General features: G+C 36.1%; 1 protein-coding gene and 1 long non-coding RNA gene across 2 annotated transcripts in view; one reads left to right on the plus strand and one right to left on the minus strand.

Annotated features, from left to right (window-relative positions):
• Nucleotides 1-11,844, minus strand: part of LOC131806697 (uncharacterized) — a 33,347-nt gene extending 21,503 nt beyond the window's left edge. The window contains exon 1 of the long non-coding RNA XR_009344142.1: nt 11,673-11,844. This is a non-coding gene — a long non-coding RNA (uncharacterized LOC131806697). The remainder of the gene's footprint in view (nt 1-11,672) is intronic.
• On the plus strand, nt 4,129-7,999 carry LOC101897883 (protein yellow). The gene is made up of 4 exons (XM_005191881.4): nt 4,129-4,243; nt 4,319-4,675; nt 4,784-5,456; nt 5,528-7,999. Exons 2-4 carry the CDS (start codon nt 4,353-4,355, stop codon nt 6,014-6,016), a joined length of 1,485 nt encoding a protein of 494 aa, XP_005191938.2. The 5' UTR covers nt 4,129-4,243; nt 4,319-4,352; the 3' UTR covers nt 6,017-7,999.
• Nucleotides 11,845-13,131: the final 1,287 nt, after the last annotated feature.

Here is a 13,131-nt window from a genome sequence, read left to right on the forward strand (position 1 = left end):
AACAACGATATTCAGGGAAATATATGAAATACAGCTCAGAAATATCTTTGCCAAATTGTATCGAGATCCGTTCAGATTTGGATATAGCTCCCATATATATCTTTATCCGATTTCAAATTAATTGTGCACCAAATGGGCAATACAATTCCGAATTTTAAAGATACGAATGCTTTGGCATATTTAGTCCTTTGAACTTTAAATTATAATTATAATCATAGCGTGTATGATTGAATTCTCCCATGAAAACTTTTATTTGTTATGTGGAGCTCTACTAAATTAGCAAAGTGGTGTAGGGTATCATAAAGTCGGCCCCGCCCGACTTTAAGACTTTCTTTACTGGTTTTCCTTTGTATATATACATTGTATATATTTCGCTATATATATCCGGTATATTCACTATCGCAATCTACATAAGGTCAGGATTGACCTGTTCGTCTATTTGTGATTTCGCCGGGATTAAAAATATTCGCGGTTTATGGAAAGTTTGACTTTTATGTAACAGAAATGTTATGGTCTATTTCACCCACTAATTATTACCCGATGACCATCAAAATTGGAAGACTTCTGCCCAATTCTAAGCTCTAGCCCCATGCTAACTCCCGCTTCGATTGGTCTATAATTGCGACCTATAGAGCAACTGCAAAATCAGGGAATTTTTCAGTTTTTGGTCCATTTCAACCTAAATATTATGCGATCATCTCCAAAAGCAATAGGCTTCTATTCTGGCTCTAGCCTCACTTCCATTCTAAATTTCGTGAAGATCGGGCCATAATTGCGACCTGTAGAGTGATTACAAATTAATATCGACAGACAGACGAACGGACATACATAGCTAGATCGACTCAGCTCGGCTAGATAAGAAGATCTATATATACTTTCCTATGTGGGAAATCAATATTTCGAGGTGTTACATAATTTTTGGCCAAATCAAACTTATAATACTCCCAACACATTGCCTTGTAGGATATAAAAATGTTTACCTTTCCACCAAAACATCTTCAAAATCCTTCATTTTTTCGAGGAGGATATTAATAAAACCATTGCACAATAGACCCATATGTAATGTTTCTGTCCAAAACCATTTTAAGGTCTTCATATGTAAACCCTAGAAACTTCAATATAAAATTTCAAAATTTCAGTCAATACCATATTTAGCAACATTTAGTACGTATATTCTAGACACCATCACTGATCCAAAATTAGTACAATTTAGTACTTTTTGAACAATTCTGGTACGCATTTGCAAAACCACCACAACATCTAAACAACAGGCACCAAAAGAAACCTCAAAATTACAATTTCAAGATTCCATCTCTATACATTCACTCAAAACCCAACATTGACCTAAATATCAAATTTCAGAACTTCAGCTGTATCGTTTCACCCAAATCCAAAGTATACCAAATTTAATACCATTTAGTACACATAAGTACACATTTCCATGACTACTTACATCATGCAATCTAATAGATTAAAGAATTCCAACTCTACTCTCCCAAAATGTTAATTGTACCAAATTTAGTACCATTTAGTACACATAAGTACGAATTTTCAAAATAAATATCCCAATCCTACACTCTGCCAGTAATCTTCATTTCAAATTTCCGGATTCCAGCTCCATCCGTTGCTCCATTCCTCTTCCTCCATTGTGCCAATTTCAATACCTTGTACTTTTCGTACTCATTTGTACAAAACTACCTCCCTACATCTACCATACTCCTCAACCTTGATTCAGATTTCAAATTTAGTGTTTTTAGCTCTAAGCGTTGACATGATAACAAATGATATCAAATTTAGGTTCTTTTAGTAATTTTAGAAAACCTATAGTTCAAATTTCCAAACAACCTTTGGTACATCTATCGTACACACCTTCAGCGGCTCTCATTCCAAATTTTATTTTATTTATTTATTTTCTATTAATACTGGTTTTTTCTAGCGATAGGGACATGGACGGTTCCAAAAACTTGAGAATTTTAGCTCTATCAATTTACCCAATCGAGTGGTTTCAAATTTTTGTACTTTTTAGTAACCTTGTAGTATAAATATCCAAAAACCCGGCCTTATCTCGCCCCTACACACTTAGTCATCACTCTAAACTTTTTATACCCTCCACCATAGTGTATACCCTACATATATATTAAGTATGTCATTCCGTTTGTAACACCTCGAAATATACATTTTAGACCCCATATTCTTGATCAACATAAAATTCTATGTCGATTTAGCGATGTCCGTTTATGAAAATCACTCTAGCCTCCGAATTTTACTCAAACATGTATTGTGTCTGTAGGACTTTTGGTATTGAAAATGGGTCATGTAGGTCCACGTTTTGGTATATTCCCCATGTAATGGTACCTCCCCATTTTCGGAATTTTGGTGATTAAAGCGACATTATTCAGCAGAAATGTTTCAAAGTTGGCTTTTGAAGTTCGTAATGGATTCCACAGCCTATGACTGAAATTTGTCTGTGCGGGTCCACGTTTTGGTATAGTCCCGATATTCGGTATTTTGATGATTTTAGCGACATTATTCACCGGAATTATTTCATATTTGGTATTTGAAGTTCGTAATGGGTACTTCAGCCTATGACAGAAAATTTTAAAAATTTGGTATAGCCCCCAGATATATTAGTACCTCTCTATATTCGGTATTTTGATGAGTTGATAATGTAGAAAACACTATTCGCCGATTTTTTTTCAAGTTTCACATTTGAATATTGTAATGGCTTATGACAAAAGTTGCCTATGCAGGTCCATGTCGTCGTATAGGCCTTAATATAATGGCTACTTTCGGTATTTTTAGGATTTTAACAGAATTTTTAACGGATTTTATTTTTTTTGAAAATTCGCTGGAAATGGTGGAGGGTATTTAATTTTCGGTCCGGATGAACTTACAGCTTTTTTACTTGTTTATATATATATAAATATATTGCGTATATAACTCCAATTATCCCTTAAAAATCTATGGCTCTGATCGTCCCTTGAAAATAATTTCTAAAACTTACGCCTATACCTCTGATGATTCCTCAAAAGATAGTCCTTTAAAATCCCTCCATATGGCTCTGATGTCCCCTTGAAAATAGTCCCTAAAACCTGATATATCTGATGATCCCTCAAAATATAGTGCATTAAATCCTCGTATATAGCTCTGATGGTTCCTCTAAAATAGTCCCTAAAAGACTAAGCCTGTAGCTCTGATGTTCTGCAAAAAAAAATATATCTTAAAAATCCTGTCTGTAGCTCTGATGATCCCTGGAAAATATATAGCTTATTAATTTCGCCTGCTCCTTAAGAATGTTCCAATGATCCCTTCAGAAAATAGTCATTTAAAACCAAAATTAATAGCTCTAATGATCCTATAAAAAGTATCTATTAGAATGCATTTTAATGGACCGTACGGCCCCTCCAAAATAGTCCCAAAAGATACACTTTTATGGTTCTTAAAAATGGTCCATGAAAATCCACACAAAATAGTCCATAAAAGTCCACGTAAATGATTGAATGACTTTTTATGGAAAAAAGGAAAATAGTCCTTAAAAATCCAAGCCGTAAAAAGCCCTTAAAAATCCAAATGTAAAACTCTAAACTAAAGTTCCTTAAAAAGAAAAATTCAAGTTTAAAGCTCTTCGAGTCCCTTAAAAAATAGTCCTTAAAACCACACATGTACAGCTCTTAAAGTTCCTTAAAAAGTAAAATGCAAGTTTAAAGCTGAGGTACTGGACCTTAAAAAATGTTCCCCAAGAAATACACGTTTATAGGTCGTATTGCTTTTTTTTTTTTTTTTTTTTTTTTTTTGAAGATTCCACTTTTACAACTCTCCGTCCGATATTTTTAAGAGCCAGCGATTATAACCATTTCGACCCCTCACAAATTTTTTTCTTTAAAAATCCGCATTTCCAGTCCTCAAAATCTGTATTGGCATCACTGACCGACATGTGTGATGGTTGGTTGACTGAACGGTATTGTAGCCAAGCTAAGCTAACTACACACATTGAGAAAAACGGACAGACAGACGTCTAGCCTTTCTGATGTTTTGGAATTAACTTCAAATTGTAAATAGCCTTCTTGTTGTACCAGACCAGTCCACAAGTCTGCCAGCCAGCCAGCCAGCCAGCCAGCCAGCCAGCCAGCCAGCCAGCCAGCCAGCTTGTCATCCACTCAGCCAGCTAGCCAACCAAACACCAGCCATGTATGATTTTAATTGCCATTTCAGTTTCAGTTGCCAAATGATACAGTTCGAAACGGTAAGTGAAACGCTTGCGTATTCAAATTTCAAATAAAAATCCTCTATTCAATAATTCTATAAAACAAAATTTCAGTGATTGGTTGAAAAGAAAAAAAAAACAACAAAAAATGCCCTGTTCCAGTTTTGTGAAGCGCCGTCGCCGCTCTGCAACTGTTGCTGTAACTGTGACAATTGTGGTTAGCTTGGCTTGTCTCAACTGCGTCTTAGCGGGGACCTATCGTAGCAGTGGAATTTACTCAGCACCAGCTTTGCCACCACAAGAGATTGAGTATGGCGGAGCAACGGCATATGGTTATGGTGCACCCGATGCACCATCAGTTGGAGCACCAATAACACGAAAATCACAAGCATTTCAAATTGTCAACCAATGGAAATATTTGGATTTTGAATACCCCACCTTTGGTCAGAGACAAAAGGCTATTGCCAATAGGTATGCAAGGCAGCCCTCTTTATAGTGAAATCTTTAACTGCTGAAGGCCATGGATTAGAAACTAATTTTTTTGTCAATGTGTGTGTGTGTGTTTGTTTCTATTTCCAGAGAGTTCATAGCCGAAAATAATCTACCCCTGGGTGTTGACTTCTATAAAGATCGCATATTTATAACAACTCCACGCTGGAAGGATGGTGTCCCCGCCAGCTTTGGCTGGTTGCCATATCCACCAAAGGAAGAAAGTCCTCCAATACGTCCATACCCGAATTGGGAGGCCCATGGCGATCCTTACAATCCAGATTGTTCGAAACTTATTTCTGTCTATCGTACCCAAATCGATGATTGTGGTCGAATATGGTTAATCGATTCGGGTATTGTCAATGCCACGGTAAGCCTTAGCCAGGTGTGTCCCCCGAAAATTGTGGCCTTTGATTTGCGCACCAATCAAAAGGTGGTCCAGTATCAATTCCCTGCCGATCAGGTGAAACAAGATAGTTTGCATTCCAACATTATTGTGGATGTTCATCGTAATCGTTGTGACGATGCCCATGCCTATGTGACAGATGTCTGGCGTTTTGGCATTGTTGTGTACAGCCTGAAGAAGAATCGTAGCTGGCGTGTGACCAATTACAATTTCTCACCCGATCCAGTGGCCTCGGATTTCAATGTGTTTGGTTTGAATTTCCAATGGTTGGATGGTGTGTTTGGCATGAGTTTGTCGTTGGCCAAGACTCCCGATGAGGAGAGGATTTTATATTTCCATCCAATGGCTAGTTTTAAGGTGGGTGTTTTAAAATATTGAAAAAGCAAAACAAACAAATCTAAAAACTATTAAATATTTTTCAAATCCAGGAATTTGTCGTCTCCAATGCCCTGCTAAAGGACGAAAGCCTCTGGCCAGCCAAGGCCCAGGATTTCGCCAAATATTTCCTGCCCATTGGAGAACGTGGTATCAATGGCCAGTCATCCACCTCGGGAATCGATCGCAACGGCGTCATGTTCTTCACCCAAGTACATCGTGATGATGTTGGCTGTTGGAATACCAAAAAGCCATATGATGCCACCAACTTGCATCGCTTCCTGGAGGCAGAGGGCAATAGTACGCTCATACAATTTCCCAATGATTTGAAAGTCGATCATGAGCCGAAACAAAGTGTGTGGGTGATAAGTAACCGTCTGCCCGTCTATCTTTATAGTCAGTTGAATTACGAGGACATTAATTTCCGTATCTTGAAGGCGGATGCTGACACCTTGGTTCAGGGTACTGTCTGTGATACTCGCAATTATGGACATCATCATCATCACCGGCATGAGTTGGTGCCGGAGTATCTATTTCATTGAAGACCTTTTTGGGACAATCTAAATGGAATTCTAAGTCGAATTATCATAAATCCCCCGTAAGGAGTTCCATTTAGTAGGTCATTGTTGAAAAGTTGTGAGTTCTACAAAAATTTTAAATTTCAAAAAAAAAAAAAAAAGTTGTAAAAATGTAAATCCGCACAACAACGTAAACTCTTATAATATTTGAAATGTCAGTAAGGAAATTGGAAATATGCTTCTGCAATTATGACTTGTATTACCTGTAGTAGGATATATATAATGTAATCCCATGGCTATACATTTTTCGAATCCAGCTGCAGTTAATATTAAAAAAACGGAAATAAAATGCGCGACCAGATATTTCAATTCCAGCACTAGCAAGAATCCACCAGGCTTGCAATTTTTTTCGATATCATAAAGGGAATTTCGGATATCGTTGTAAAAACTTTTACATTCTTGCACTTCTGGAACAGACCATTACTGGCCGTTTTTTATAAGCCATTTAGATTTTCTATTTATACCCTACACCACAAGGTGGTCAGGGTATTATGTCTTTGTGCATTTTTTTGTAACAGCCAGAAGGAAACGAGATAGACCCATAGTTCCTTTTGATGATCTGCATAGAATCACATTCTGAGTCGATTTATGCATGTCCGTCCGTCCGTCCGTCTGTCCATGTATTTTTGTAAACAAAGTACAGGTCGCATTTATTGCCCGATCCAGATGAAATTTTGCAAAGATCTTTTGTTTGCCCCAAGGACGAACCCTATTGAAATTGGAGATAATCGGTCAAAATTTAGATATAGCTCCCATATATATCTTCGTCCGATTTGAATTTCATTGTGCACCAAACGTGTAATATCAGCCCGAATAGTATGGAATTTTGCACATACAACCAAAAATTAGGCCTGAAAATATGTATGCCAAGTTTGATCGAAATCGGTTCAGATATAGCTATAGCTCTCATATATATATTGTTCATCCGATTTGTTATTTTTGTCCACCGCCGCCGTAATATGCACTATGCAACAACTATATTTGGGGAAATATATCAAATACAGCTCAGAAATACATTTGCTATATTTTATCGAGATTTGTTCAGATTTGGATATAGCTCCCATATATAACTTCGTCCGATTTACATTTTATTGTGCACCAAACGTCTAATATTTGTCCAAATGGGATGGATTTTGGCACTTACGACCGAATTGAGTCTAGAAGCTAGTATGTCAAATTTGATGAAGATCGGTTCAGATATAGCTATAGCTTCCATATATATTATTCATCCGATTTTTTGTATTTGTTACCCACAACCGTAATATGCACTCCGTAACAACGATATTCAGGGAAATATATGAAATACAGCTCAGAAATACATTTGCCAAATTTTATCAAGATCCGTTCAGATTTGGATATAGTTCCCATATATATTTTTATCCGATTTTAAATTAATTTCGCACCAAATGGGCAATACAAGTCCGAATTTTAAAGATACAAATGCTTCGGCATATTTAGTCCTTTGATCTTTAAATTATAATTATAATCATAGCGTGTATGATTGAATTCTCCCATAAAAATTTTTAATTGTTATGTGGAGCTCTACTTAATTAGCAAAGTGCTGTAGGGTATCATAAAGTCGGCCCCGCCCGACTTGAAGACTTTCTTTACTGGTTTTACATTATAGTCGATTCAATGGGCCAATAGTTCATAACGAATGATTCAGTTTGCCTTGAGCCGATTTTGAGTCAATTTGAAGAAGAAAAACTTACATAGGCAATTTCCAATATTTTTGTAGAATCGCAACTTTTTGGCATCGCTTTCACATTCATATTCAGGGAAAAGGGTGTTGATAATTAGAATACCTATTTCATAAGCAATTTTCATTAAACACAAGTATTTTGTTCACACATTTTTATACTCATCGTCATTATTTGTCCATATAAATAATATACATACCCTATTTTACATATATATAAAATAAATGTTCACTGTTCACGATAAAAATGTTGATTTTAAAGGATTCTAATCCGAGGCAGCACATTTAGGAAGTTTATGTTACGCAAGGTAAACAGTCCAACACCGAATTCGAAATAAAGCAACTAAGCAAAGATCTTAAAATAACGCCATGGTATTTTTATGTCATCCACCATGAAACACCTGGAAATATACATTTCAGACCCAACAAAGTGCAGGTTGAGATGAAAAACTGCAACCAAACTGCAGACTGCTGTTATTTCTAAGCCACTCGCCCTACAGCTGATAAAATTATTCCAGTGACAGCTCATTATATGGTTTATAAGCGTACAAAAACATTTTGGTGAGAATTTTCCGGAAAAAAAGTTATTCGTGATGGAATTCAAGCGTGATAGTTTGATTTCTTTTTATTTGGCTGGAAAACCACCAACCACAAGTGGCTATCGTTAGAGCACTCCATCATTTAAATGTGAATAAATCTTTTGTGTCTCGTACCATCGCTCGTTACCGTGATACTGGTAGCGTAGCTCGACATCAAGGAAGTGGACGGAAAAAACAGCAACATCAACATAAATGGTTCGTAAAGTAAAGAAGCGACTTTATCGAATCCCGCTTCGCAGTGGCTGAAAAATGGCTCGAGAGCTGAACATATCGGCAAATATTGAAAAATGAGCTCGGGTTAAAGCCATTGAAATTCCATGAAGTGCAAGAACTTACACCGCAAGAGAAAGAAAAGAGACTCAAAAGAGCTAAAGAGTTGCTTCGCTTGGCCAAAAATGGTGAACTGCGGAATTTGGTTTTCTCCGATGAGAAAAGATTCATTGTACAGCAGTTTGTAAACAAACAAAATGATCGTGTTTACTTGCCAAAGAGATCAGCTGAAAATGTGCACCTTCTATTGGCCACCAGAACTCAAGCGCCGGCCAGGGTGATGGTGTGGGCCGCCATAACAGCCGATGGTCGCTCACCGCTCGTATTACCGTGGCGACCGTGGCATCATAATAAATGCCGAATATTATCGCGAAAATATTCTGGAGGGTGTATTAATGGCTTGGGCAAGCAAACATTTTGGCCGCAGACCTTGGACATTCCAACAGGACTCAGCACCATCGCACTCAGCACGCTCACCCGATAATGGTTACAAAATGAGGTTTCTCGCCTCAGCGCACAATGGCCAACAAAATCTCCGGATACCAATCCGTTGGACTATTGTGTGTGGAGTATTTTGGAAAGCAAGGTTGACACTAAAAAATACGAAAGTGTCGATCACCTCTAGCAAGCGCTTCGCCGGGAATGAGCCAAAATACCGCAGAGCAACATTCGGACAGCTTGTGACGCTTTCATTGACCATTTGAAGGCCATAATTCGTGCCAAAGGTGACCAATTCGAACAATTCTAAATTTATTCCAAAATTTGATGCTATATCCGACATTTTTTGCTTTCATCCCATAACATTTAAAAAATGTAAAAATTGTGGCATTTGACTTTGTTGCAGTTTTTTTTTTATCTCACCCTGTATATTCTTATCAGCATAAAATTCTATGTCGATTTAGCGATGTCCGTCCGTCTGTTCGTCTATGAAAAGCATTCTAGCTTCCGAACGAAATGAAGTAGGTTGATACAATTTTACTCAAATGTATTTTTGTCTGTAGGACTTTTGGTATTGAAAATGGGCCATATAGGTCTACGTTTTGGTATAGCCATGATGGTACCTCCCTACATTCGGTATTTTTGGTGATTTATGAGACATTATTCACTGGAAATGTCTCAAATTTAGTATTTGAAGTTTCAAATGGATATTACAGCATGTGACAGAAAATATTCCGTGCAGTTCCACGTCTTCGTATAGCCCCCTTATTAGGCTACGTCCCTATATACGGTACTTACATGATTTTAGCGGCATCATTCACCGGAATTGTTTCAAATTTGGTATTTGTAGTTCGTAATGTATACTACAGACTAAGACAGATAATTATCGGTGCACGTCTTCATATAGCCCCCATATAATGATACCTCCCCATATTCGGTCCTTTCATGATTTTAGCGACATTATTCTCCGGAATTGTTTCAAATTTTGGTATTTGATGTTCGTAATGTATACTACAGCCTAAGACAGAAAATTGTCCATGTATGTCCACGTCTTCGTATAGCCCCCATATAACGGTACCTCCCGATATTCGGCATTTTAATGATTTAAGCGACATTATAACGGCTACATACGGTATTTTTAAGATTTTAACAGCATTTTTAACGGATTTTATTTACTTTTTTTTTTTATTTTTTATTTTTTTTTTTTTTTTTTGAAAATTGTCAAATTCGTTTCAATGGTGGAGGATATTCAGGGCCGAACTTACAGCTTTTTTACTTGTTGACTAAACATTTTATACGTATCTAAGTCAAAATCTCCCATAATTCTTATTGTTATTGAAAAGGAAGAAATATTATGTATCCAATTTCATTAAAAGTGTTGATTATTCGGTTCAATCAGGTATTCAATTCGATTATTATTCACCACAATCCATAATAGAAAAGGACTTTTAGAGGTTTTAGTACTAGAATTCGATCAATCGGTTAATCGAAAATCGACTTACCCCAGTCAGCATTTTTTGAAATGTAGAATCACTTTCGAGCCTTTTTTTTATCCTACAGCGCGATTAAAAAGGTAGAGTATGACGAATTGACTAAAAGAAAATACCATTTTACTAATTTTTTACATTCGTGTTAGAAAAATAATCTTACTTTTTACTATCGGCACTAATATCACTTTTCGAGCTGTACTGACAGACAAAATTTTCTAAAAAAAAAAAACCTTTCGAACTACAGTTCTAAGGCAATAAACTCTCTCTGGAATTAGGTTATCAGAAATATTTGTATTAATATTTACACTTTTTAACACTTTAAAACACTTTTTAAAAAGTCAACTTTTTGATAGCCACTCCAGAAAAACAACAAAATCTTTTGAAGACTAAGACACAATACAATAATAAATAACAAGGAAATAGTCAAATTTTACAGACCTCAATGATTAATTTATGATTCCCATACATTTTGTTATTATATATTAAATTGACCTGATTGATTGATTTAGAAGGGGGTGTCAATTCCAATCATAAAGTGATTTCTTTAAAAACAATCTTCGAAATGCTTCATGGGTAGCCTCAAACCTCAAGATAAGCCAAATCTTCTACATTAAAATTTTGTTCAGTGCATGATCATATATTATGTTATTTGAAATTATTGAGTTTTTTTGGGGTTTATCGAACTGTTTCTGGGTATTTTTAATAAATAACAAATATGGCAACTCTGAACGCAGTTCACTCTTATTCTCATAAAAGATAAAATGAATTGCGTTTTATGCTCTCATCAACGATGACTCAGCAAAGTGATTTCTTTAAAAACAATCTTCCAAATGCTTCATGGGTAGCCTCAAACCTCAAGATAAGCCAAATCTTCTACATTTAAATTTTGTTCAGTGCATGATCATATATTATGTTATTTGAAATTATTGAATTTTTTTGGGGTTTATCGAATTATTTCTGGGTATTTTCAATAAATAACAAATATGGCAACGCTGAAGACAGTTCACTCTTATTCTCATAAAAGATAAAATGAATTGCGTTTTATGCTCTCATCGTGGTGACGTATCCACTGTATACACTTTGCTTTGAAGAACATTTGTAAACAATACATTTTCCATACTTACCTTCATTATATTCATAAATTAACAAATATATCAGTTAACTTTTATATCCATTCATCTACAACGGTATTATGAATATTTCCAAGAGTTTACGAATATTTATCGCGGAGACACATACCAAAAACGGAGAACAAACAAAAATAAAAACCACTGCTGGCACTGGGCCAAGTTGTTGACTGACGTTTGTTTTTGTTGTATTTTTACATACAATTTGTTATTGTAGCAGCTGATTGTACCCAAGCAAAGCTTTTTTTGTTACGGATACAAACTTTCATTGTTTATTTGTAAGCTCTAGTTAAATTAATTAAGAGCGCCTAAAATTATACTTCAGTTTAGAAAGAAAACTCAAAATTGCTTTTGAAGAAATTCACCGAACAAACAACAATAACTTTGTTCCAATAATAACGTTCAGGGAAAAATTGGTAAAACCGATAGTGACAGTGTCATTCCCCGAAATATACATTTTAGACCCCTTATATATATTCTTGATCAGCATAAAATTCTATGTCGATTCTACGATGTCCGTCCGTCTGTGGAAATCACTCCAGCTTCCGATGGAAATGAAGAAGGTTGATAAAATTTTACTCAAATGTATATTATGTGCGCAGGAATTCTGATATTAAAAATTGACCATGTAGGTCCACGTTTGGGTATAGCCCCATATAATGGTACCGCCTGATATTCGGTATTTTGATGATTTTTGCGAAATTATTCACCAGAAATGGTTCAAATATGGTATTTGAAGTTCGTAATGGTTACTACAGCCTATGACTAAAAATTGTCTGTGCAGGCCCACGTTTTCGTGTAGCCCCCATATAACACTACCTTCCGATATTCGGTATTTTGATGATTTTAGGGACATTTTTCACCAGAATTATTTCTAAGTTGGTATTTGAAGTTTGTAATGGATACTACAGCCTAAGACAGAAAATTGTCTGTGCTATAGCCCGTTATATGAGGGCTATACGAAGACGTATATATAGTACCTCCCAATGTTCGATATTTCGATGATTTTAGCGACATTATTCACCGGAATTATTTCACATCTGGTATTTAAAGTTCGCAATAGATACTACAGCCTATGACAGAAAATTGTCTGTGCAGGCCCTCGTCTTCGTATAGCCCCCACATAACGCTACCCCCCGATATTCGGTATTTTAATGATTTTAGTGACATAATTCACTGGAATTGTTTCACATTTCGTATTTGAAGTTCGTAATGGATACTACAGCCTAAGACAGAAAATTGTCTGTGCATGTCCACGTCTTCGTATAGCCCACATAACGGCACCTCCCGATATTCGGTATTTTGATGATTGTTGCCACATTATTCACTGGAATTGTTTCACATTTGGTATTTGAAGTTCGTAATGGATACTACAGCCTAAGACAAAAAAATGTCCGTGCAGGTCTACGTCTTCGTTTAGCCCCTATATAACGGTACCTCCCGATATTCGGTATTT

The sequence above is a fragment of the Musca domestica genome, unplaced genomic scaffold, assembly GCF_030504385.1.
Source record: "Musca domestica strain aabys unplaced genomic scaffold, Musca_domestica.polishedcontigs.V.1.1 84, whole genome shotgun sequence".
Classification (NCBI taxonomy): Eukaryota; Metazoa; Arthropoda; class Insecta; order Diptera; family Muscidae; genus Musca; species Musca domestica.